The sequence below is a fragment of the Mesocricetus auratus genome, unplaced genomic scaffold, assembly GCF_017639785.1.
Source record: "Mesocricetus auratus isolate SY011 unplaced genomic scaffold, BCM_Maur_2.0 Super-Scaffold_100007, whole genome shotgun sequence".
NCBI classification, from domain to species: Eukaryota; Metazoa; Chordata; class Mammalia; order Rodentia; family Cricetidae; genus Mesocricetus; species Mesocricetus auratus.
Window position 1 is genome coordinate 82,023,516 of NW_024429191.1, and position 25,683 is coordinate 82,049,198.

Sequence of the window (25,683 nt, forward strand, 5' to 3'; positions counted from 1 at the left end):
TAGAAGAAATACACTTACGATTGTGTCCTGGGGTGTTTCTGTAAGGACTGTCTCGGGTTGTCTGTGAGATAGACTATGATTAGATACTAGAGTTGTACAAGTGTTGGGTAGACAGCTGCTAAAATTCTGTATAGATGTTAATTTAAATGTGTGGTCAGGATCTGGCTTTTCACCTGTGAAGACCAAAAGACAAAACAAAACAAAAATTTGCCTCTGAGTGATAATCTCTTTACAAGTATGCATAATTAGGCAGAAATAAAGCCTCATTTAGTTTCCAAAATTGTCCTGTCCACTTAGTCCTAACCAATCTTACCTCCCCAAAGCCCAATCATTAATTGATTGTGGAAGTTAACCCTTAAAGATGTAAATCTGGAAAATAATAATTATAAGTTTTAAATATAACTCTAGGCCAGCAAGACGGCTCAGTGGGTAAAGGTCTGCTATCCAACCTGAAACCCTTGAGTTAAATCCCTGAGACATACACAATGGAAGGGGAGAGCTGACCCTTGAAAGCTATCATACGTGCTATGTGGCACATGCATGTCAATTCACACATCCACACGATGATGAGGGAAGTCCTGTGTATATGTCAATAAAGCACTGTTGGCCAATAGGGAAGCAAGATAGGTGGGACGAGGAGTCCAGGAGGACTCTGGGTAGGAGAAACACAGGGAGTCAAGATGTAACCGCCATAGGGATAAGAAGCCCTGAAACTTCTCCGGTAAGAGAAATACTTATATTAACAATTATGGGATAAATACTTAAGTCAGAGCTAGCCAGTAAGAAACAAGCAAGGCCAACAGCTTCATAATTAATACAGCCTCTTGCGTGTTATTTGGGGACTATAACGCGGCAGAGACCAGGCGACTGGCGGGGGATAAACCAAAGCTGCTGGCAAGGAAAAGGCATCACTCTACAATACCACACTACAGAATTCTGTTAGTGTTTGTTTTGTTTTTCTTATACAGAAAGTGATTTTGGCTGCACTATATACAGAGCCATTATCTGTTCTGGAGGACACATACATTTAAGGCAGACTGGAAAAAGAGAAGAGATTAGTACTGCTTTTTGAGACAGGGTCTCCTGCAAGCGAGGCTGGTGGAATGGCATAGCTGAAGCTGGCCTTAAACTTAGGATGCTTCATCTCTGTATTTCTAGTACGGTGATTACAGGTATATGCTATCCCTCTGGTATCTATTATTTTTAATTTAACAACCATTATCTTGCAAAATAGTTTCTTATAACTAAATGATTTGAAGTTTTCAAAAAATTGGTAGGAAAGCATTGCTTGAAAAAAAAAAAAAGAATCCTGTCTCTACCTCCATAAACTTACCTATTTCACATAAGGATTCAAAGGGAGACCACAGAAAAGGATTTAAACTAAGGCTCTTTTGGTAACATTCCGATCCTTTGGCAAGCCGATCTGTTTTGCTGTGGAAAGAAACAATAGATTAAACAAACTATAAACCCCAAAGCTTTTCTTATAATTATTGATGTAAAATTCAGATCAATCTTATATAAATTCTTACAGCAGTCTTTTTGATGTTTCCCTAAGTTCTTTTTTTTTTTTTTTTTTTTTTTTTGGTTTTTCGAGACAGGGTTTCTCTGTAGCTTTGGAGGCTGTCCTGGAACTCGCTTGGCAGTCCAGGCTGGCCTCGAACTCACAGAGATCCGCCTGCCTCTGCCTCCCGAGTGCTGGGATTAAAGGCGTGAGCCACCAACGCCCGGCTCCCTAAGTTCTTAATATCTCTTGTTCTGAGATGTCATGTAGCTTCAACTAGCCTCAAACTCAATCTTCCTGCCTTAGACTCCAAGATTCTATTACCATGCTCAATTCTCATTGCATTCTTAGATATTAAACTTCTTGGCAGATAAAAGACAAGACTAGGTGTGGAACATACACGCCTCTAATCCCAGCACTTGGGAGGCAGACACAGGAGTTCAAGGCCAGTCTGCTCTACTAGTGAATTCCAGGCCAGCCAAGGGCTACACAGTGACTGACAGAGATATAAAAGACATCCAATGCTTCAAATGTACTTTTGTTTATGTAACACTCCAATGGTAGTTTTGAAAGCAACTTACAAAATTTAAATGGTCAGATTTGTGTGTATATGTGTGTTTTCATGACAGGGTTTCTCTGTGTAGTCCTGGTTGTCCTGGAACTCACTTTGTAGACCTAAACCAGGCTACTCTGGAACTTACTGAGACCCACCTGCCTATGTCTCCTGAGTGCTGGGATTAAAGGCATATATGTCATCAAGGTCTGGTGAGCTTAGTTTTTAATGAAGAAGGAGATTGATGATAAATAAAGGATTAGATTTTGGAACTAGATAATCCTCCACCCTCACCCCCAGCACTGGAACCAATTATACCCTGACCACTCTGGGAAGTATAGAAATGCCCCTACTGCAACCTAAACGTTTAAAATGGAAAAAAGCAGGGGTCAGTACTTAAAGATTCCTTTCAGCTTAAAAAACAAAACAAAGAAAACACAAAAGTAAAAAACAACAACAACAAAAAACCCTATCTGGTCCAAAGTTCAAATTCTTTACTATCTACTGGGGGTGGTGGGGAATCAAGCCACAGAAATTCTCTCTCTTGTTTTTAGAGACAGGGTCTTCTGTAGCCAAAGCTGGCCTCAAATTCTACATGACTGAAGATGATCTTGAATGTCTGATCCTCAAGTCTCCATCTCCCAAATACTAGGAGGTGACAGGCACGCACCACTATACCCAGCCTTACTAAAAAACCTTAAGGTTTTAAAAAAGACCAGATTTGAGTTCGAGGCCAGCCTGGTCTACAGAGCGAGTTCCAGGACAGCCTCCAAAGCCACAGAGAAACCTTGTCTCGAAAAACCAAAAAAAAAAAAAAAAAAAAAAGACTAGATAGTGTGAAATCAAAATTTTCAAAGGAACCTTCTGAAAAAGGAGTTCTCAAACCTGTTGTAACCCCTTTAGGGTTGAATGACCTTTTCACAGGGGTGGCCTAAGGCCATAGGAAAGTAGTTATTACATTACGATTCATCACAGTAGCAAAATTACAATTATGAAGTAGCAACGAAAATAATTTTATGGTAGGGGGTCACCACAAAACGAGGGCTGTAGCATTAGGAAGGTTGTGAGCCACTGTCCTGAGGTGAAACGATGGGATAAGACACAGCACTTATTGCGCAGCCTGTTGGTGTAACATCTGAAGTGTAAAAACTCTGTAGAGAACTAACAGGTCAGTCTCACTTCTAAGTTTTCAAGTGAGTATATAACAGCATAAATATAAGAAGATAAGAATGTGGGTTGGGGGTGGGGGTTCACAGTAGAAGAGTTACTTAGTCCATCACCGAGAGGAAAAGAAAAGAAACTGTTATACAAAGAGATGAGAAACAGGAGGCAGAAAAACCACACCTAAGACCATTCAGATGAAATAAAGGGAAAATAATTGCTTTAAGTCTGACTAAATCACCTACCAGAATACAGAAATAACTTAAAAATAGGAAATAAAAAAAAGCATTTTCTGAAAGCAATAAAGTAGCAAACCAATCCATGGCTATTGTCAACACAAGGTTGAGGAAAAGAAAAATAAAGGGGTTGTGGAGTTGGCTCCAGGTATAAGAATGCTCACTGAGGGCTGGAGAGATGGCTCAGGTTAAGAGCACTGACTGTTCTTCCAGAGGTTCTGAGTTCAATTCCCAGCAACCACATGGTGGCTCCCAACCATCTATAATGAGATCTGGTGCCCTCTTCTGGCCTAGAGGCATACATGCAGACAGAACACTGTATACATAATAAATAAATAAATCTTTAAAAAAAAATGCTCACTGAACAAGCACAAGGACCTGAGTTCAAATCCACAGTACCCATGTCTAAAAAGCTAGGTATGCCCATAAGTGAGTCTGTAACGCCAGTGCTGTAGGAGATAGAGACAGAAGGATGGATAAGGTCTGGTGATTGCTAGGCTAAGTTTTAGGCAGGCAGAAAGACCCAATTCAATCACACAGACACGCTCTCTTCACCTAAGAGCTTGCTAAAGTTGCTGTAGCTACTATCACTAAGCTATGTGAACGGTAAATGGGATCAACAATTCTACTGTTTAACAAATTTAACAGGTCATAATGAGAAAGGTTAGGAACTACAGGGTCAACCTTCATCTGTTATGCATATCATTACAGGCTATATTGCACAGTAAAGAGCATTCTTATAAAACCCTTTTCTTACTTACCAATATACATGTCCCAACAAAGAAAGAGTAAAGCAAGCTGAATCACCAAACTCAGTGACAATATCATCATGGCTTTTTTGCTTATTAAACACTCCACCAGATAAGATTTGTTCCCCTTCTGCAAGCCTTTAAAATATAAATTAATTTTAATGTCAATATAAAAAGCTTTTCATAAAGATATCTTTCATTATCATTATGAGTTTAATTGACAGATACAAAGAAAGGTAAAGGTATTTTTAGAACAGTGGCAATCATGTACTTAAAATCATTGGGAAGCTAGAAATCTATGACCTTAAATTTTCAGTCCTGCCTTTAAAATCAGAACACTTTGAAATTCAATTTTTATATGGACATCTAGTCTGAGCAGCAAATGTACTATTCATGCTAAAACAAACAGAAGATCATTTGAGGGGAATATGAATGATTTTACAAACAAATAGGATCGCTCTTCATTCTGTAATTCCTTAAATAGACAGGTGCATGCAAATGCGACCTGCGACTGTATCTGTTTACTGCCCAAGGTCATTTTAAGATTTTGTAAAATTAAATTATTTATTTTGTGTGTGTCTGGGTATGCTACAAGCATGTATGTGGAGGTCAGAGAACAACTTGTAGAAATAGGCTCTTTTCTTTCACCAAGTGGGTCGTAGGGATTACACTCAGGCTTGTTGGCGAGGGCCTTTACAAGCTAAGTCATCACACTAGCACCATTTTAAGAATAAAGTATGAGCTGGGTGGTGGTGGTGGTAGTGCACACCTTTAATCCCAGTACTCATGAGGTAGGGACCTGTGGATTTCTGTGAGTCTGAAGCCAGCCTGGTCTACAGAGTGAGTTCCAGGACAGCCAGAGCTACATAGAGAAACCCTGTCTCAAAAATCAAAACAACAAAAAGAATGAAATAAGAATATCACTTCATAATTTGTCAATTATATTTCTTTGATAAGAAAAGTAGAAACTCTCTAAATGGGGGGAAAACATGATTTCACAATGTATTTTCAGCAAAACAAAAGCTTGCAATGGTTTGACCTTTAAAGTGTTTGATTATTATATATATATACATGTACGTAGGCACATGTCCATGGGTTTTCAAGACAGGGTTTCTGTGTAGCTCTGGTTGCTCTGGAACTTGTTCTATAGAGATCAGGCTGGCCTCGAACTCAGCCTGCCTCTGCTTCCTGGGTGCTGGGATTAAAGGCGTGTGTCAATACCACCTTTCCTATAGTTCATATTTTAAAAAAGTTTTATTCATATAGGTGTTTTGCTCACATGTATGTTTGTGTACCATGTGCACATGTGCTCATACAGAAGCCAGAAAAGAGCATCAAATCCCTTAGAACTGGAGATAACAAATTGTTGTGTGCACTATGTATGTGTTTGCTAGTAACTGAACCCAGGTCCTTTAAAACTGGTCTTGAACTCACAAGAAATCTACCTGCCTATGCCTCCCAAGGGCTAGGATTAAAGGTGTGTGCCACTACACACAGCAAAATTTTTGCATTTTTAAATAACCAATAATAAATAGATAATGAAGTTACTCTTAATTAAAAGGTTAGCTGCTAGACAAATAATTGCTTACATGATCATTTTATGAGACTTACATGTCCCCTCTAAATACAAATCTACAAACTAAACACACATATGATTTTTACAAATATCTCTTTAGACACTTTTGGGCGGCTCCCAGTGAAGCTGGGTGTCTGTAGTGCACGCCTTTAATCCCAGCACTCGGGAGGCAGAGGCAGAAGGATCTCTGTGAGTTGGAAACCAGCCTGGTTTACAAGAGCTAGTTCCAGGGCAGCCTCCAAAACCATAGAGAGACCCTGTCTGGAAAAACCAAAAAGGAAAAAAAAATGTGTAGACCCTTTGCCAGTATTTCAACTTCTACATCACAGAAAATAATTTAATCTGTAGTTCTGGCTGTCACAAGATTTGGAATATGGACTGCTGACTTAGCTTAACTGTAGCTAAAAGAAAAATGCTCTTTCATAAATTCCTTACTTCAAATAATAGGGGTAGGCAGTAATTTTAAAAACTTAAAAAGGAAACTATGTATTACCTGTATACATTATTCTTTGATGAGCTGTCAAGTTTCTAGGCTTATTTAAATTCCCTACAAAGAAAGCTATAGGAAATGAGACTAATGATCATTTTGGAAGCTGGTAAGAATTAATTACAGGCCGAGCATTGGTGGCGTACACCTTTAATCACAGCACTCGGGAGGCAGAGGGAGGATGATCTCTGTGAGTTTGAGACCAGCCTGGTCTACACAGCAAGCTCCAGGTCAGCCTCCAAAACAATACAGAGAAACCCTGTCTCGAAAAACCAAAAAAAGAATTAGTTACCTCCTTAAATTGTATTATTTTGGGCTAACAATACAGCTGAGTTGGTTTTGTTTGACAGTCCAATGAACTGAATTCAAAGCCCCACACATGCTAGGCAAGTGCTTTACAACTATGCCAGAGCCTAGGATAACTTAATTGGTAAGAGTGTTTTCAGCTTGCATGATGCCTGGGGCTAGAGATCACCAAAAAAGAATTATCACCAATTTAATGAAATCTCCCATGACCAAATTAATGCAACAGTCATGGTGCAAACATTTCAATTGTTACTGAAGAGAGAGGAAAGGAAATCAAGAGTTTGTTAGAAGAATCTGATCCAAAATTCAATGGATATAATAAGACTAGCTAAAGAAGATTTTAATACTTACTTGCTGAGGTCAACACAACATTTTGCAAGCAGGTATTTACACTGTGGGGTGGTACAACTGTGTCCTTTCAAGAGTCTATATGCTTTATATGCCTTTCCTGAGCGGTAGTAACAGGTTGCCAGTAAAAACAAGGCTTCTTCTGAATGTACTAAGACATTAAAAAGAAAAGATAAATTAGCTACTATTCAGCATATTACATAGTATTTAGTCTATCAATAAACAAGTTTAGCAACAAGAAATTAAGTCATTTAATTAAAAACAATTATTAATTCAAATCTGAGTCATGGATAAATCAATTCTTGACAGAAAAGTTAAGGTTAGTGGCCCACATTTGTAATCTCAGCACTCAGTGGGTTGAAGTAAATAAATCACTTCAAGTACTAGGCCAGTCTAGCCTACACAAGTTCCAGGCCAGTCAGGCTATACAAAGAGAGAAAAAAATAGTTTGCCAGTTCCTGATCATTTCTCTACAAAAACCAAGGTAGTAGATACAATGAAGAGAATGATATTATCTGTAAATACAGAAGAAATGCAAACACACACCTTTACCCTTCAACAGACTACCAGGAAAGCATCTTATTTTAGGTAATATTTTTCTAAATAGACTTCTTGGGAAGAAGAAATTTTACTAGGAAGGGAAAATAAACTTATTATTAGAATCACAATATTTCTGCATTGAAATGGACGGATTAAAAAATTGTTCTTCATTGTGGCTGGGCGGTGGTGGCACATGCCTTTGGTCCCAGCACTCGGGAGGCAGAGGCAGAGGCTGTCGATCTGTGTGAGTTCGAGGCTAGCCTAGTCTGAGTGTGATCCAGGACAGTCTCCAAAGCCACAGAGAAAACCTGCCTCGAAAAAGAAACAAACAATTGTTCTTCTCCAACACCAAATACTAAATTATATCCAAGACAAAGAAAAGTGGCTCAGTTGGTAATGGTGCTTGCTGCTAAGCCTGAGGACCTGAATTAAATCCCTAGAACCCAATGAAAGAAGAGAATTCTTTCAAGCTAGTTTTTAACTTCCATACTGTCATTACAAAAAAAAAAAAAAAAAAGGAAACAAAAATTCTGGAGAAAATAACAATGTTGGGCACTGTGGTACATATCTTTAATCCCAGCTCATGGGAGGCAGATGCAGGAGGATCGCTGTGAGTGAGGCCAGCCTAGTCTACAGAAAGAGTTCCAGGACAGCTGGAGCTATACAAGACAGACACGGCAGAACTTGGGAGATTGAGGCAAGGCTGCTGAGAGTTTAAGGACAGAGTAACAGCTGGGGGAGCTCTGCAGTCAGTAAAGTGCTCACTGAAAGTACAAGACCTACATTCAATTCTTAGTTCCCTATAAAAAAACTGGAACATGCTTATACTTGCAGCACTGAGGAGGTAGAGGGAGGAGAATTCTGGGGGCTTACTGGATAGACAGCCTAGCTAGCCTACTTGAAAAGTTTTAGACCAGAGACAGACTGTATCAAAAAAAGTAAAAAAAAAAAAAAAAAGTCAGAGAAACAACACCCAAAGTTGTCCTATTTTCTGCGCGCACACCCAAACACACATTAATTCCATATATATTATTTATAGTTCCATATAAATGAATAGATCACAAACCTTCTGCATACAGTCGTTCTGCGAGGAAAACTGCGTCCCGGTAAGCATAGTGGTTTAGTGCTTGCCATATAGCAGCCTGTAAATAGAGGGGGAAATGCACATAAATATACAGTTCACAGAAACTTCAGGCCCACAGCCTTGAGCATAATATTGACGTTCTTATCTGATTTATTTTTGTGTGTGCATGATGTGTGTGGCACGTGCAGCAGCAGAGGTTCAAAGGCTAACCTCTATCCTACATGTGGGCCCTAGGGATCAGTGCTTCAATCAAGTTCATTCCTTGTTAGACCGGCTTTAATTGGCTGATTAGTGAATTTAATCCTAATTTACAGAACTGATCCCGAAAAAAGAGATCCAGGCCAGAGTACATGCCTTTAATGCCAGCACTTGCGGAGCAGGAAAATCTCTGTGAGTTCCAGGCAAGCCAGGACTAGAAATAAAATAAAAACTTAAATCTACAACAGAATTTTCTTTCCTTAACACCCTGGACCCAGCCAGGAGGTGGTGGTGCATGCATTTAATTTGAGCACTCAGGAGGCAGAGGCAGACGGATCTCTGTGAGTTCCAGACCACAGAGCAAGTTCTAGGACAGGTTCCAAAGCTACACAAAAGAAATCCTGTCTCAAAAAAACAAAAAAAATTCCCCTAATTTATTATTGAGCCAACCTACTAGTTCAGAGCATCAAAACAGAAAAATATGCCTTGCAATAACGCATGTTAAGTTATGCAGACCACTGCTTGACATATAGTAAGGTAACAGTGACACAACAGACACAATCCTAACACATTATATATATATATATGTATATGTATATATATATATGCTCATATATATGTATATATATGTATGCTCTCTTATGAAACTTATTATTTTCAAAAAAGCCTCCTCGGAATTTTATCTGATTTTACCATCAATTTAAATTAAAATCCATTTGCTTTCCAGCTTGTTTGTTTTTTGAAACATGGTCCCTTGTATCTCAAACTGGCCCCAAAATCGCACCACCACTCCTGGTTATACAGTGCTGGAGCTGAACCAAGGACTTTGTGGATGCTAGACAACCACTCTACCAATCAAGCAACAATGCCAGCCCTCCAGGTTCATTCTTGTGTTTTGTATACAGAGGTAAGAGACTGACTCTTCACCTTAGTTTGTGAGACAGGGTTTCTCAGAGCTTGAAGTTCACTGATCCCACTAGACTGGCCAGTAAACCTGAGAATCAATCAATCTTCTCATCTTTCCTAGTGCTGGGATTATAGGTGTGTGCTGCCACTTGACTTTTTACATGGATGTTAGGACTTAAACTTAAGCCCTCAGGCTTGTGTGGGAAGCACCTTACCAACCAAGTCATTTCCCCAGTTCCTTAAAAAAAAAAAAAAGATTAACTTTATTTTATGTGTATGAGTATTTTGCTTACAGGTATGTGTGTATGTCCACCATGAGTGTGCCTGGTGACCATGGAAGCCAGAAGAGGCCACTGGAGCCCCTGGAACTGTAAGTTATGGAAGGCTGCGAGTCACCTATGGATGTGGGGCATGACCCAGGTACTCTATAAAAGCAACAAGTGTTCTTAACCTCTAAGCTATCTCTCTGACCACTCAAAATTCCTTTTTTTTTTTTTTAAAACCCCAGACAGGGTTTCTCTGTGTAGTGTTAGCTGTCTTGGAACTCACTCTGAAGACCAGGATGGCCTTGAACTCATAAAGATCTTCCTGCCTCTGTCTCTCTAGTGCTGGGGGATTAAAGTGTGGGCCACCACCCTCTGCCCAGACAAGGAGAATCCTTTAAACTTGTAAATAGTATCATATTAGTCCCGCAGTCTTCCTGCTGGTGAACTGTCATAACCTCCCCTTCTGTGACAGTTGTCCTTTCTGCCTACATCCAATTTCCCAACAGTTTCTGAGCATGTCTTAATTCTCCCCGGCATATCTTTTCACCCAAACATTTTGATGTACCTAAAGGCCCATAGGAGGGAGGGAGGGAGGGAGGGAGGGGGAGAGGGAGAGAGAGAGAGAGAGGGAGGGAGGGAGGGAGGGAGGGAGGGAGGGAGGGAGGGAGGGAGGGAGGGAGGGAGGGAGGAAGATCCTGATAAGAAAATATGGGTTAAAATGTAACAAAGGAGTTAATGCAGCCTTCTGGCCAACAGAGGTGTGGTCTATACACACCTAGAAAATAGTCCAGGACTTTCTGGTTTAGAGTGTCACATGAACCTTCATATACTCAGCTCCCTTATTATGTTTACTACTTTTGGAGAACATCATTCATCCATTAAATATAATGGACAGAGTATCGATCTTATTGATTACATGATTATGGCTCCACATATAAAGCTCAGAAGATAAAAGCACTTGTTCCAAGGCTGACAACTTAAGTTGGTCCCCAGATTCCAAGACGGAAGGAGAAAACCAGCTTCAGCAAGTTGTCCTCTGACTCCCCGTATGCATGTTATGCTCATACATACTCTCAGACACTATACACATGCAAATAATAAGATAAAAAAGTTTAAGTAACAAATACTTGGCCAACTTAAAGTTGGTTATTAACTGGGCTATTCAAAGCCTTTAAGCACTTTGGATTCAAGTTTCTACTAGCAATAAGAAATTATGAATAAGCTGCTTCACAAGGTTTTGATCACCATCATTGGGTGATTTTGGTTTTTCTTAAATCATACAATTTGGAAGTTGAATCCTAAAAACAAAAATATAGGCTGGTAAGCGTAAACTCAAGGGCAGGTGTTTAATATACTACAGACCAGCCAGGCAGTGGTAGTACATGTCTTTTTTTAAATCCCAGCACATGGAAGGACAGAGACAGGACAATCTCTGTGAGTTCAAGGCTAGCCTGGTCTACAGAGCAAGTTCCAGGACAGCTAGAGCTACATAAAGAAACCCTGCCTTGGGAAAACAAACAAACAAACAAACAAACAAACAAACCCAAGAACTTTTATAAGAAACTTCAGAGAATACCCTTCAATATACTGGTATAGGCAAGAACTTTAAACTACCTATTAACAAATGGGCAAATGAATTGAAGAGGCAGTTTTCAAAGAGTCAGAATGGCTATCAACGAATCTTGACAACAAATGTCAGAGAGATGTGGAAAGAAAGGAACCTTTACTTATTGTTGGTGGGGCTGCAAATTAATATAGTTATTGTAGGCTCAGTTATTTCACTCCTGGACCATACCCAATACCCTTCCATTGGGATATTTGTACCCCATGTTTATTACTGCTTTATTTGATATTAAAAAATTACCAGAATCAACCTGGCTGCCCATCAACAGATTAATAGATAATAGAAATTTGTTGTGTGTGTGTGTATATATATATGTATATATATATATATATGGAATATTACTCTTCTCTAAAAAAAGGTTAAAGAAATTGCAGGAAAATGAATAGACCCAGTGTTATTCTAAAATATTAGGATTTATTTATCTAATATTATTCTAAAATATATAATACTGAGTTCATACAATCTCAGAAAAACATCTTTTCTAGCCAGTAATAAATGTATGCATATAAACAAATGTCCACGTAGGTACAGTGTTTTATGGAGAAAAGAACAAGAAAGGCAAATATAAGGAGATGAGGAAGGACACAAAGTGGGCAATGGACACTAGTTATCAAAGAGGACAAAAAGTCAATTGCTTTTCTACTTTCTAATTCTGCAATGGAGTTTTTGGTTGTAGATAGTGCACAAAATATATCTGATGCTAAGATTAAAATATAATGTGATAAACTGCAGATGTTCTCCTTAGAGAACGTCAATATTAGGATTATATAACAATCTGTCAAAGTGTCACTCAGAAAAAATCAGGGCAGGAGAAATTAATTCTAACTCAACTCAGCAATTATTTCATTCATGTTTACCATGATCTCTATAGCCAAATTCAGGTAGATAAAGATTCCTCTGACATTAATCAGATAACCAAGTCACTTCTGAACCTTAAACACATGGGCCCAATAGAACCAGGCCAGCCTGGGGGCAGATAATAAGAAATAAATAAATAAATAAAATAAATAAATAAAAAACAGAAATAATTAAAAAAAAATCAAGCTTTGCCTAGAACAAGACTCCTTTATTAGCATCAGCAAAGAGATGGGCCACCCCAAATTTTTGCTCAGGTTCCTCTCAATGCCTGAGAGATATGCTGCTCACTGGGGGAAGAAGATATGGAATGGACTATTCTCTAGCACTACAAATTAGTAGCTGATGACGAACAGAGCTAAACTCAGCACCTTGTTCAACAGATGGTGTAGGCCTCTCCAAAAACAGCACCCAGGGCACCACTTCTCAGTAAAAGCCAGATGGTGAGAAGTTGCTAAACAAAGTTAGGAAGCCAAACAGAACAGCAGTCTGTCCTCCTTTCTTTCCAACAAAATGTATAGGAGACATTCCGATGAGGAAATTAATGATCTAGTCCTGGGCTGCATTCATATAAAACACAACCAGTAGCATGAAGCTATAACTTACTTCTTACTTGCTACATATTCTTTGTGTACATTTTGGCACATGTACACATGTGTGTGAAGGCCAGAAGCTGACGTCTGTCAGGTGTCTTCTTCCGGTTGCTTTCCATCTTTAAAAACAACTTTTTTAGCCGTACCTGTATGCACATGTGTGTGGATGTGCACAACTGTGCAAAGGCCAGAGGAAGACATCTGGTGTCCTTCTCCTGTTCCTCCTTGTCCTCTTGAGACAAGGTCTCTCTAATAAACCTGGAACTTGATGAGGTTTTTTTGAGCTAGGCAGCTCAACCATACTCCCCCCCCGCAGTTTGCTGGCAATCCAATTTCAGGTCCTCATGCTTGTACAGAAATTCATTTGCTGACTGAGTCATCTCTCCAGTCTATTCTGATAATATCAAACTTTTTTTGGGGGGGCGAGGGAGGATGTTGGTCTTGTTTTTGAAGCTTGATAACTAAATAGTTTAAGGAAACAAACAAGTACAGGTTAGGTAAAGATTCTCACAGCCACCACAAGGAGATGGAAAAGGGTGTGTCTACGACTTACTAAGAAGAGAACAGGGGCTGGAGAGATGGCTCAGCACTGAAAAACACTTGCTGCTCCTCCTGAGGGTTCAAGGTTAGTTTACAAGACCCACATGGAGCAGCTCACAACCACCTGTTGGATCCAGTTCTATGTGATCAACACCCTCTTCTGGCCTCCAAGGGCACTTGCAAGCATGTGGGGGCATGTGAGTATATAAACACAAACAAATCTTAAGAAAAGAAAAAGCATTCCCAAGGAAAAAAGTGGGCTAGTAAGCTAAGGAGGAGACCCAAAAGGGAGGTTTTGGTTTAAAAAAAAAAAAAGATCCCCACTTTACAAACTTGCCTCAAAGTTGTCATGTAGTAGAGAATGCCTTTGAACTCCTTATTTGCTTGCCTTTGCCTCTCATGTGCTAGGATTACAGACTTGCATTGCCACAACTCGATGCATATTTTAAGACAGGTTCTCACTATGTAACCTAGGCTGGCTTTAAATTCATTGTCTTGCTTCCATTTCCCAAGTCCTGGGATTCCAAGCATGCACCACCACACCCAGTTCAAATGCTTTAATGTAAACTATACTCAGATTTAAAAGTGACTGCTATGAACTGTTTGGTCTTGTCTTTGACTAAATAAATAAGTGAATGAATGAGTGAGGGAGGAAGGGAGGGAGGGAGGGAGGGAGGGAGGGAGGGAGGGAGGGAGGGAGGGAGGGGGGAAAAGACAGGAAGAAAGAAAAGAACCCTAACAAAAAAGTCATTGTAGAATTTATCATCTATGACTCTAGTTCTTACTGATATGATTGGTTGGTTTACATTTCTGCTTTTGAGACAGGGTCTCATTTTGCCAAGGCTGGTCTCAAACTTACGACACAGCTGAGGCAGGTCTCCCAAGTACTGGGATTACAGGCATGTTGTCACCATACCCGGCTCTGTATGATGGTTCTTTATCTAGGTGGTCCTCTGACCCCACATTTAGCCATGTCTGGTGGGAGGCATTTTTAGCTATTTCAAATGGAGGAGGCATCTGGTAAACAGAAATGCAGTAAAATACTCCTTAATATACACATAACCCAATCCACTTTCTCCAAAAAAAAATCAATCCTGACAAAATTTTAAAAACGTGGTCCACATCACTATGCAGCTGGGTCATCCTACTAGTCTATGTATTTAACTCTTATCTTTTCCTTCTTACAAATAAAATCAGATCACTATTCCCAACACACTGCTTTTATTACATAATTCTATCAAAATTTTCCTGCAGTCAGGAGTAGTGGTACAAGTTTGTAATCCCAGAACTCCAGAAGCAGAGACAAGAGGATAGTAAGTTATATCTATATATCTGGGTATAAAGCCAGATTTATTATTAACACACTAAATTTAAACCTTTCAGGTTAAATGCTAAGTCTCCTGTAATCTGATTCTGGCTAGTCAAAAACTTCTGTTTTCAACTTCTAGTCTAGTTAAGAATACAATATTTTACTGTTCTCTCTAAATGACACTCTCAACTTTGGACTGTTGCTCATGCTATTTCATGCCAAGAATATTCTTCCTCTTTTTTAATTTCTTAGGTTTCAAATTCTACTTGCTCAAAAAGTTCCCATTTTTTCCTGATCTACAAAGCTCTCTTTCCTGAATTCCTTTATTAGTGTCTGTGAAATCAAATGCATACTTAACATCCAATTTTTCCTGCTAATCATTCTTCATGTTCTCAGGACTAGAACCCAAGATGAGGAATTATGTCTCCATAGTTTCACAGGGTTTCTCTGTGTAGCATTGGCTATCCTGAAACTCACCCTGTAGACCAGGCTGGCATCGATCTGCTAGATTCTGCCTCCCAAGTGCTGGGATTAAAGGTGTGCACCACCACCTGGCCAAAACAGAACTCTTAAATGTCTTCTTTTTGAATATGCCATAATCCTATCTGGTAGAAAAGCATTTGTTATTTTTCTGGGGGATTAGTCTTAGCTTTGGGGAGTTTTGAGGCAGCATCTGGCTAGCTTGAGTTCACTATGCAGACCAGGCTGGCCTTGAATGAACAGAGATCTGCCTGCCTCGACCTTACAAGCCTCACAAGTGCTGAGATCAAAGGCATGCGTGTGTCATCACAACCAACTGGCTTTTTCATTTTTTAAACAGCACCACCAAAATAAAATTCAGGCAGTCATTTTTGATACCAACTCCAGGAAGACAACCCCCCCTCCATGTTTCAATGGTTGTATTTTCCAAGTTATTTCCTGAATTTCTACCTGTAAAATGCTCTAAGACTGCAGGCTTTTCTCCTGATCATGATACTTCTCACATAGTAGCCATAGCATAGTAAGTACTCTTTGAAACAATCTTGGGTGACACTTGGGGACCTATTACCCCAAGTCAAAAGTACTTCTTCACTATTTAATAAAACTCTAAAAGGATGCCATGAATATGAATAACACTCAAACGCCTTTATTTTTGTTTTGGCTTTTGAGACAGAGATTTATATAGCTCAGGCTGACCTTGAACTCCTTATCTTCCTGCCTATAGCTGGAGTTTCAGATGCAAATTAACATGCAAGGTTTTTCCATCTAGTTCCTCTATTGCATATTAAAATCATTTTCAAAAGGCTTGTCTACAATTTCATCCACTGCATCTGTGAAGGGTCACTTACTTAGAGATAACTTTATTAATTGATGCAGCTATATAAAATGCCTGCCTCTTAGGACAAGTGGTGAAATGGCTCAAAGATGCTTGTCATCAAGATTGACGGACACACATGTGTACACACAATAAGTGAATGCTATACAAGACACCCACCAACAAAAAAATGCCACCAATTTTATCAAGTGAACTTTTATAGGCACCCAAATTAGTACTGTGGTGAATGCCTTTAAACCTGCCAGGGCTACACAGTGAGAATCTGCCACAAAGTCAATTTGGGCTTTGAAATATCAAACATTTTGTAAAGACTCAAATATAAAGCCAGGCACCTTTAGTTCCAGCACTTGGGAGGCAGAGGCATGTGGATCTCAAGTGAGTTCGAGGCCAGTCTGGTCTATAAAGCAAGATCCAGGACAGCTTGGAACTGTCCCATAGAGAAACCCTGTCTGGAAAAAAGAATCAAATATAAAGAAATGTTTTTTTTTCTGAATGCTAACTTGGGGAGGGGCTTCTATTTAAGTCTGTATAGCACATTCCACTGGGTAGTTCATGTAAAAATTTAAAAGGGGGGGGGAGCATAGGAACAAATAGTTGTGGATTATTGCTGTCAACTTTTTCCTGTGCCTAGATCACCAGGAACAAAGTAAAGAAAATATTCTCAACACTGTTTTTATCCCAATATATGGAGCGAACAATCTATAAAGCAATTGTCTTAACATCTTACTTTTATTCATTCATACTAGCTCTTTCTCATTTCCAACAGCATTCCTGCTCAAAGTAAGCTAACTTCCCACTGCTGTTTTTGTTGTTATGGGTTTTTTGAGACAGAGTTTCAGGCAGCACATTTTGGTCTTTGAACTTGCTCTGTAGCTGAGGATGACCTTGAACTCCTGATCCTCCAGCCTCCTATAAATTATTCTCATCCCCTCACACCCCCAAACTTCTTACGATTACCCTAAAATCTAATGAACAAAGTTATTATGGAGGAAAGGGAGGTAAATTCCAAAGTTCTTTAAAAACAAACAGGAAACTTGCTGGGTTCTTCTATCTTGCTTAAACAATGTATTCTACTGCTTTTCTATAAGTTAAAATTCCTAAGTAGTAGCTTACATGCTATCATATCACTGTAGAAGCCTTTTGGCTCCAGAAAAGCAGAAGAGTAAGACAATACTACAATATGAAATAAAAGCTAACTATCTGAATAACCTCCTTATCCATCCATTTAATTTCATGTTAAGCCTCAAAGGAGCCTTATAAGGGACTGTACACTAGGAAGAGAAATCTGGAAAGAAATGCAGCTTTGGAAGAGTTGATACAACAGTGTACAGAGACATGTACAGTTCCGAAGATATATATTATACTAATCCAAATACTAAAGCTGTCAGCATGTAAACATCTGGAGATGAGGTTAAACTAGGGAAAACAGTATTTTATGCTGCGATGAGACACTAAGGAAAGAAATGCTGTACTGACGCACTGAAATATTTAATATTTGTTGTCAGAGTCTTACCTAAAGCAATTCGCAGCAATTTCTAAAATCGGTTTCATTTATAACTTCAAAATAGTTTACGGCTTAATGACTGCAATTTAATGGAGGCCAACTCTGGCCATGTCAAAGATCATGCGGTGGAATGAAAAAATCTCCCAAACCTGGTCCATCACCAAAGGACAAAAGGTTCAGTTTCTTCAGATGTGGCAGGGGGTTAAAATGACTTGGCACTGCATCACACACTTAAAACCCAATAGGGTTTCTTCTGACAACAGCGCCGAGCGCGTCAACGCATACCTTGGTGTGGTTAAGGAATGGACGAAGGGTGAAATGGATGGGAAAGCAATTGTCTCCAATTTCCTAAACACCTAAATCTGCACGATAAAATGCCTCTTGATACCCATCCTAGGTAATGGAAAAATCCAGACCTGCCCTTTCGCCCACTCCCCTGCTAGGGTGTTTGCACCGCAGCAGTGGGCCTGGGAGTTCCCTTCTCAGACCGTCATTGTCCGGTGGGAGATCCAGTGAGAACGGTAACCTAGACAAGAAAGTCTGCTACCGAAACGAAAACTAGTACCAAAAATACGGGGAATTTTACCTCTTCCCTCGACCATCTCACGTAAAACAAAAGCAAGGAAACACCAGTAAACTTGCCCCACCAGTGTGAAATCCCACCAGCTCGGTTCAAAAGCGCTTCTGTGTCGACCCCCGGGGCGCCGACCCCCTCGGAGCGCCATCTCGGCCCCTCGTCTCCCACCGCGGGCAGGAGCCCAGACTAACAGGAGGGGGATGGCCGGACGCCAGGACCGACGGAAAACCAGTGATTCCCGCTGAACCCGGCTCGCACAAGAGACGGGAAGTAATGCGGGGCCGGGGCTAACCTCGGCTGAGGCCGCCGGCAAGGCCTCGGGAGTGACGAAAGACAGGTAGGGGGCTCGCCGAAAGGCAGGCGGGAGAAGCGGGGCCTAGGCCGCAGCAGGCCGCGAAGTGGCTGTTCGCTGCTTGCGACCCAGGCATGGCGCCAGGCCTCGGAGCAGGCGCTAGCATTACCTGGACAGGTTCCTGCAGCACCGTCATCCTTGAGGCTCAGGCCCACTTTCTGCAGTGCCTCAGGCCCCCCCCCGTAGAGACTCCGGCCCGGCCAGCCCCGGCTCATTTAAACTCACCAGCGACCGTTACCGGGGGATGGGGGAGGCCGAGTGGTTGCCGAACTCTTCCGAGCACGGCACGGAAATATCCGAAGTGGAGAGAGCCAAACGAGAACCAAACGGTAAAGCCCGAGAGATGTCGGAAATACCCGAGGTGAGCCGGCGGAGGCGGAGCCTGTGGCCGGAAATCGTCGAGTGCTACCGGAAGTTGTTGGGATGGACCCAATCGGAAGTTCCTCTTCTTAGCCACGCCTTCGCCCATGCACGCCACGCCCAATTGGCCACGCTACTGGGCCACGCCCAAAGAGCTAGCAGTAGGATGGACCTGAAGGGAGGGCTCCGGCTGGCCCGCCTTACGTGGTGGAACTTAAGTCTGGCTTCGCGCCTCTGCTGTTCTGTATTGTGCACTGTAGATTAAGCGAAGGGTGAATGCAATAAACTTTTTTACGTTTAGATCATTATCCACTCCTGGAATTCCTACTCATGCCTCTGAGAGAAATCGAGGGATAATTGGAACATTGCCATTCCCCAAACACATAGGATTTCTATACTCAAAGAGATTATTATGGTCTGATAAAAACAAAAACGCGCTGGGCGTTGGTAGTACACGCCTTTAATCTCAGCACTGTGGAGGCAGAGGCAGGTGGATCTCTGTGAGTTCGAGGCCAGCCTGGTCTACAGAGCGAGTTCCAGGACAGCCTCCCCAGACAATACAGAGAAACCCTGTCTCGAAAACCCAAAACAAAACAAACAAAATAAGACTTGGTGAAGCAGTAGGGATGATCGCCAGTGTCACCTAAACCAGACACGTTTTGACATTCTCCTGCCTTGGGTGGTGAACACAGAAGGATCTAGAATACAGGATAATTAACAACTAAATAGCGTCGGGCGTTGGTGGCGCACGCCTTTAATCCCAGCACTTGGGAGGCAGAGGCAGGTGGATCTCTGTGAGTTCGAGGCCAGCCTGGTCTACAAGCGCTAGTTCCAGGACAGCCTCCAAAGCCACAGAGAAACCCTGTCTCGAAAAACCAAAAAAACAAACAACAACAACAAAAAAAAACCACACACACACACACACACAAACACAACTAAATAGCAAGTCGAGGCAAGCCTGGGCTACAAGACAGGAAAAAAAAAATCAGTGTAACTGAGAATTACATTACGTGCAACTTGTTCTAGGTGATGTAAAACTTCAACTTCAGAGAAAAGGGAAGTAAATAGGGATTTAAATGATGGCTGTAGTTACAGACACAGAGGGTTTAATGTCTGCTTTTTGGCCACATCCTCAGAATAAACCAAGGAATTATTAAAATCTCTCTTTTCATCAGACAAGGAAGGCTTCTGAAAGTTAACTTTCTGTTTGGACTCCTCTGAGCTAGACTGAAACTGGAAATCTCATTTTTCCCCTCCATAATGAAGATCTAACCTCTCACTACTGCATGCTAAGCAAGTGATCAATGATTGAACTACATCCCCAGCCCTCTTGTTAACTCTTCTTTTTGTTTGTTTGTTTTGATTTGATTTGATTTTAGAGTATTGGAGGCACCCAGGCTGTCTTTGAACTTTAAATCCTGCCTTAGCCTCTCAGACTACTGCTGGCACCAGTCCTAGCTCTGGGAATCAATCGAACTCAATCCCCCCCCCCTTTTCATTTCCACGTTGTGTACAGATGGTGCAGTTAGCATCGGCCCCTCTCGTCATTTAGGAGATGCTGGAGGGAAGCCATCTAACGGTTGCCATTGTCTTTTACTCTTCCTCCTTTCCTTCTAATAAATCCTTATCCTTCTCCACCAACTATCTCTAGACATTGCCTACATACTTGTAGTCCCATAAAAGATGGCAATTTTCAGCTAGCCCTGCCCTGTTCTTTTAATGGGATTGTGTTGGATGAATTAAAGTGGGAATAAACATCTGTGCTATTTAAAGTTCTGTTTAAATCAAATGAAATTCTTAAGATATTCTAGTCGCATCCCAAAGACCTATGTCATTTACATAACTAGAGTTGTCATTGACATAAACAACTTCATCAGTGAGTCTGAGGCTTTGGGCTTGCTATTATCTGGGCCTCTCAATTCTCTCCAACAAACCCTTTTTCTTCATACAGTGGTTGCTCACCAGTCAGAGAGCCTATCCTAGCTTGAACTGGTGTCTGTCAAGCAGGTCCGTGAAAATAGAAGCTGTGAGGCCTCTTCAAGCCTAGATCTGAAAGTCAAATCTATTGTTTCTTGTTGGTTAGTTTGAGACACAGGATCAGTCTGGATTCACCAGGAGGAAAACAGGCTCATCTCTTGGTGAGGGAGCGGCAAAGTGACCCTGCAAAGGATCCACAATAGGAGGCATTGGTGGGTTTTTGATTTCTGAACCCTCCCACTGGTACTTTGATCCCTCCCCCCCATAGTTTTGCAAACGCTAGGCAAACACTACCACTGAGGTCCACTGCCAGCTCGGGCCATCCTTGGAAATGGTCTGCCATATCAGGTATAAGATGAGAGAGTCAGTTAGTGGGAATGAAAAGAAAGGGATGGATGAGAGATGTTACTCTTAAACTTTGACCCTAGAAGCGAACATCACTGCAGATTTATTCTGATAATTTAGAATGCCGTGAGACTGTGTATTAGTCATTTTTCTTGTTGCTCTCACAAAATAACTGATGAAGTAACTTAATAAAAGGGTTTCTGGGTATACTGTCACATGCTTTTAGTCCAGCACTTGGGAGACAGAGACAAGTGGATAGTTGTGAGTTTGTAGACCAAGCCAGTCTGGTCTACATAGTGAGACCCAGGACAGCCAGGTACCCTGTCTCAAAAAAAGAGAGGGGGTTGTTTTGGCTCCCAGTTTGAATGTTCAGCCCATTCTAATGGAGAAGGCATGGCAAGAGGGGCTTGAGGGGACTGACTGGCCACACTGCACCTGCAGTGAAGAAGGCCATTGCTCAGCTCCCTTGCTTGTTATTCGGTCTGGGACCCCACCCCACGGAATCTTGCAACCCACACTTAGGGTGGTCTTCTCGTCTCAATGAACCTAATCTAGAAACTCCCTCCCAGACATTCCCAGAGGCTCATTTCCACGGCTGGGTCACTTTAGATCCTGTCCTGTTGTCATCAAGATGAACCACCTGCAGCTGACATCTTGCTCTTGCCATGTACGGCCTTAGGCCCTGTTTATCTTACTGGACCTCAAGGCTTCTCCCGCCACATCACATTTTCTCCTTCGTCTTACTCATGTCATCCTCTGTGGCTTTGATAACACAGCCCCCTGTTGCTACCCCCTCCCCCACTGCTGTTTTTTATCAATCTCCTTTGCAGTACCCTATCAGCCCCTTTGACATTTGAGGGCTTCAAGGGATCGTTTTAGCCTTTTCCTTGCCCTACATATGCTTCCTAGGCAAATTTCCTATTCTTGTGGCGTCTGTTTCTTATCTACAAATCATTAAAAGAAGTGTTATCTGTGGCCACCCACTTATGAGAACACCAGTCTCAAATAGACGGCCAATTAGATATTTCTACTAGAGTGTTCCACAGGCACTTTGTTCAGGATGGAACCTTCATTCACCCTACTTGAAGTGCTTCCTAAGCCAATCTAAGCTATCACTGTATTTTCCATCATTCAGTCACATTTCAGACATTGTTGGGGGCAGGCACAGCTCAACAATGCTGACAGTGCATCCTGAGGAGTCCCACTCAGTGGCGTGGCGCCTCTACTCAGGCATGGCCAGGATTCTTCGTTAACTCTGCAGAAAAAGACTTCAGAGCAGGTCATGGTGATGGGAAGTCATGGAGTTATTGCTTGGGAGAGAGTCTATGTGCACTTGAGGAGAGTCCAGTGTGGACATTAGGAGAGCAGTGTGCCTAAGTGCTTCAGCGTCATCTATACAAACGATCCGGGGGCTTTTGGAGGAGAAAAAACATGCTGATCTACTTATTTTCATAGCTAAAGAAGAATGTGGCGGTGGGGTTCATTAATAGCTCAGCCTTGAATTCATGGGGCTCCTGCACCAGCAGAGCTAGACTTCACTATTACCAGATTGGACAATGAATAAGAAACTATAAAAACATTACAAGACAAAGAGTGTGGGCCTCAGGTAGTTAATAATGCAAAATAATGCAGAAGATAAGGGTTAGTTTGACAATGTTTGTGCACATTTCTCTACCTTGAGTGGTATACTACATGTTGTTGCTGCTGTTGTTTTTGTCAACTAGTCCCTAGCTGGAGTCATCTGGGAGGAAGGAGCCTCAATTGAGAAAATGTCTCCATCAGGTTGGCTTATAGACAAGACTGTGGGGGCACTTTCTTCATTCGCAATTGATGAGAGAGGGATCAACTCATTGTGGGTAGTGCCACCCTTGGGCAGGTCATTCTGGGTTGTATAAAAAGGCAAACTGAGTGAGCTGCGAGGAGCAAACCAGCAAGCAGCTTTCCTCTGTAGTCTCTGATTTAGTTCCTATCTCCAGGCTCCTGCCTGAGTTCCTGCCTGGGCTTCCCTCCATGGTAGACTGTAACCTGTAAGCCAAGGAGCCCCCCTCCCCCGAGTTGGTTTTGGTCAGTCTTTTTTTGTTTTTCGGTTTTTTTTTTTTGGTTTTTTGTTTTTTTTTTTTTTGATTTTCAAGACGGGGATTAAAAGTGTGTGCCACCACCGCCCCGCTGTTTTTGTCTGTTTGTTTGTTTTGTTTTTTAACTATTTATTTTGTTATTTGTCTGCATGAATGCCTATGTATCACATGCATGCCCACGTAGGGTAGAAGAGGGCATTGGCTCCCTTGGGACTAGAGCTAAAGGTGAGCCATAATGTGGGTGTGGGGAATTCTGGGAGAACAGCTAGTGTTTTCAACCGCTGAGCCATCTCTCCGGCCCCCTTGGTCATGGTCTTTATCACAGCAATAGAAAAGATGGGTCTTTCTCTTGGTATAGGGCGGGTGCTTTTCATGCCTGAGTTCCACTCCATCACTGGCTTTTAGGAGTGAAAGGAAAGGTCAGAGCTCAAGGGTGGATCTCCGTGGCAGTACAGCACTTGAGCCTGAGTTCCATCCCCAGGACCACAAAAAAGAAAGATAAAAAGGAAGGTCAGAGCGTCCCTCTTGCATCTGCTGTTTTTCAAGTGCCTGTAGCTAAAAATAACCAATGTGTCAAGGCAGCATATTTGGTTCTCCACAACCCCTACATCTAGTTACAAATATAACTTCTCCTTTCTTCCTGATTCCAGTCTTTCCTGTTCCCAAAATAAGACTGGTTGTCTCAGAACCGCCCCCCCACCCTAAGGATTTCTTTCCAAACTCCTCACCTCCTTTCCCAAGGCCCTCCCAGGTCTGCTCCCACCTGCTGGGTCAGCCCTGTTTACCCTGCTCACCTCTCCACCCAGCATTTCAGGGGCCCAGGACATCTTCATCTGTCTTTCCCTCAGAGGCTGTGTCTTTTCCTCTCTCCTCGGACACTCCCTGTTTGTCTGTAGTTTGAGATGCAGCCTTTAGCAGCAAAGGCTGACCTCCCCTCTTCTCCCCTTCCTCTCTGTGCACCAAGGAAAGGTCATGTGTGGGCAGGCTGTAGGGAGGTTGCCCAGACAGGAGCTTCTTACCAGAAGCTGTTTGCTGGCACCTTGACCATGGATGTCTAGCTTCTAAAACTTTGAGAATACAAATTTCTATTGCTCTTGCCACACAGTCTGTGGCATTTTATTATAGCAGCCAGATGCAACAATCATCCTAGTCTTGTCTTCCAATAGGAAGGGCCTAATCATTCTCTATATTGCTCTTTGAAAAGCATCAACTGTATAAAAGACGCTTAAGAATATTGATTGTGATTAAAACAGAATCCTTAATGCGTTACCTTTTCTTCCTAAAATGCTTTACCTTTATTCTCTTTTTATATATTTTATTTTATGTACATTGGTGTTTTTATCGTGGGTGTCAGGCCCCTGGAACTGGAGTTACAGACAGATATGAGCTGCCGTGTGGGTGCTGGGAATTGAACTCAGGTCCTCTGGAAGAGCAGCCAGTGCTCTTAATCCCTGAGCCATCCCTCCAGCCCCTCCCTTTATTCTTTTAGCAGGTGAGTGGCATTTGTCTTGTCAGCCTCAGTCTCAGCCTCCTATCCTCAGAGTGCTCCCTGTCCTGCCTCATCTAAACCACTAGCTCCACCCTCTTACCCTCACAGCCCTACACTCTTTTCTTTCATACAGGCATGGTAATTGTAATCATATTTTTTTAAAACTCCATGAGGGCAGGCACCTTAACCAGCCATAACTTTCCCATCACCTTGCATAGTGACAAGATCTTAAAGATATACACATTTTAAAAAAAGTACCTCAGGCTAAATGACTTGAATACTTAATTTTATTTCTTCTATTCTTTGTTTATTTTGTGTTGTTAGTGTTTTGAAACAGGGTCTCACTATGTAGCTCTCGTTGTCCTGGAACTCAATTTGTAGACCAGACTGGCCTCAAACTCACAGAGATCAGCCTACCTCTGCCTCCCAAGTGCTAGGATTAAAGGTGTGGGCTACTACTCCTGGTTTCTCTTCTCTTCTTGATGCTATTTTGAACTTTTTTTTTTTGGATAAAAGATCTGAAGGGATTTAGAATGATAGCAGACTTCCCTTCCTGACTGCTAGAGAGCCAGCTGCCATTTTGAACAACATAGAATTAAGCAGCTCAGCCGGGCGTTGGGGGCGCACGCCTTTAATCCCAGCACTCGGGAGGCAGAGGCAGGAGGATCTCTGTGAGTTCAAGGCTAGCCTGGTCTACAAAGTGAGTTCCAGGACAGCCTCCAAAGCCACAGAGAAACCCTGTCTCGAAAAACCAAAAAAAAAAAAAAAAAAAAAAAAAAAGAATTAAGCAGCTCAGGACGTTCATGACCAGCCACCTACTTCAGAGAAATCAAGTGCTCTTTCTGATATCCTTCACC

At 41.7% G+C, this 25,683-nt stretch overlaps 1 protein-coding gene across 5 annotated transcripts in view; it reads right to left on the reverse strand.

The window, feature by feature from the left end:
- Cdc27 (cell division cycle 27) overlaps window positions 1-18,890 on the reverse strand; it is a 41,777-nt gene extending 22,887 nt beyond the window's left edge. For 2 of the 5 annotated variants that reach the window (XM_040749888.1, XM_040749887.1), the window contains exons 1-6: window positions 18,690-18,890; window positions 8,524-8,599; window positions 6,921-7,068; window positions 4,213-4,338; window positions 1,334-1,431; window positions 19-173 (exon numbers count right to left, since the gene is read on the reverse strand). In XM_040749888.1, the coding sequence (XP_040605822.1) occupies window positions 19-173; window positions 1,334-1,431; window positions 4,213-4,338; window positions 6,921-7,068; window positions 8,524-8,599; window positions 18,690-18,716 (630 nt within the window). In that variant the 5' untranslated portion in view covers window positions 18,717-18,890. Of the gene's footprint in view, window positions 1-18; window positions 174-1,333; window positions 1,432-4,212; window positions 4,339-6,920; window positions 7,069-8,523; window positions 8,600-18,689 lie in introns of those variants that run through there. The other 3 variants (XM_040749891.1, XM_040749889.1, XM_040749892.1) reach the window with 3 other exon arrangements.
- Window positions 18,891-25,683: the final 6,793 nt, after the last annotated feature.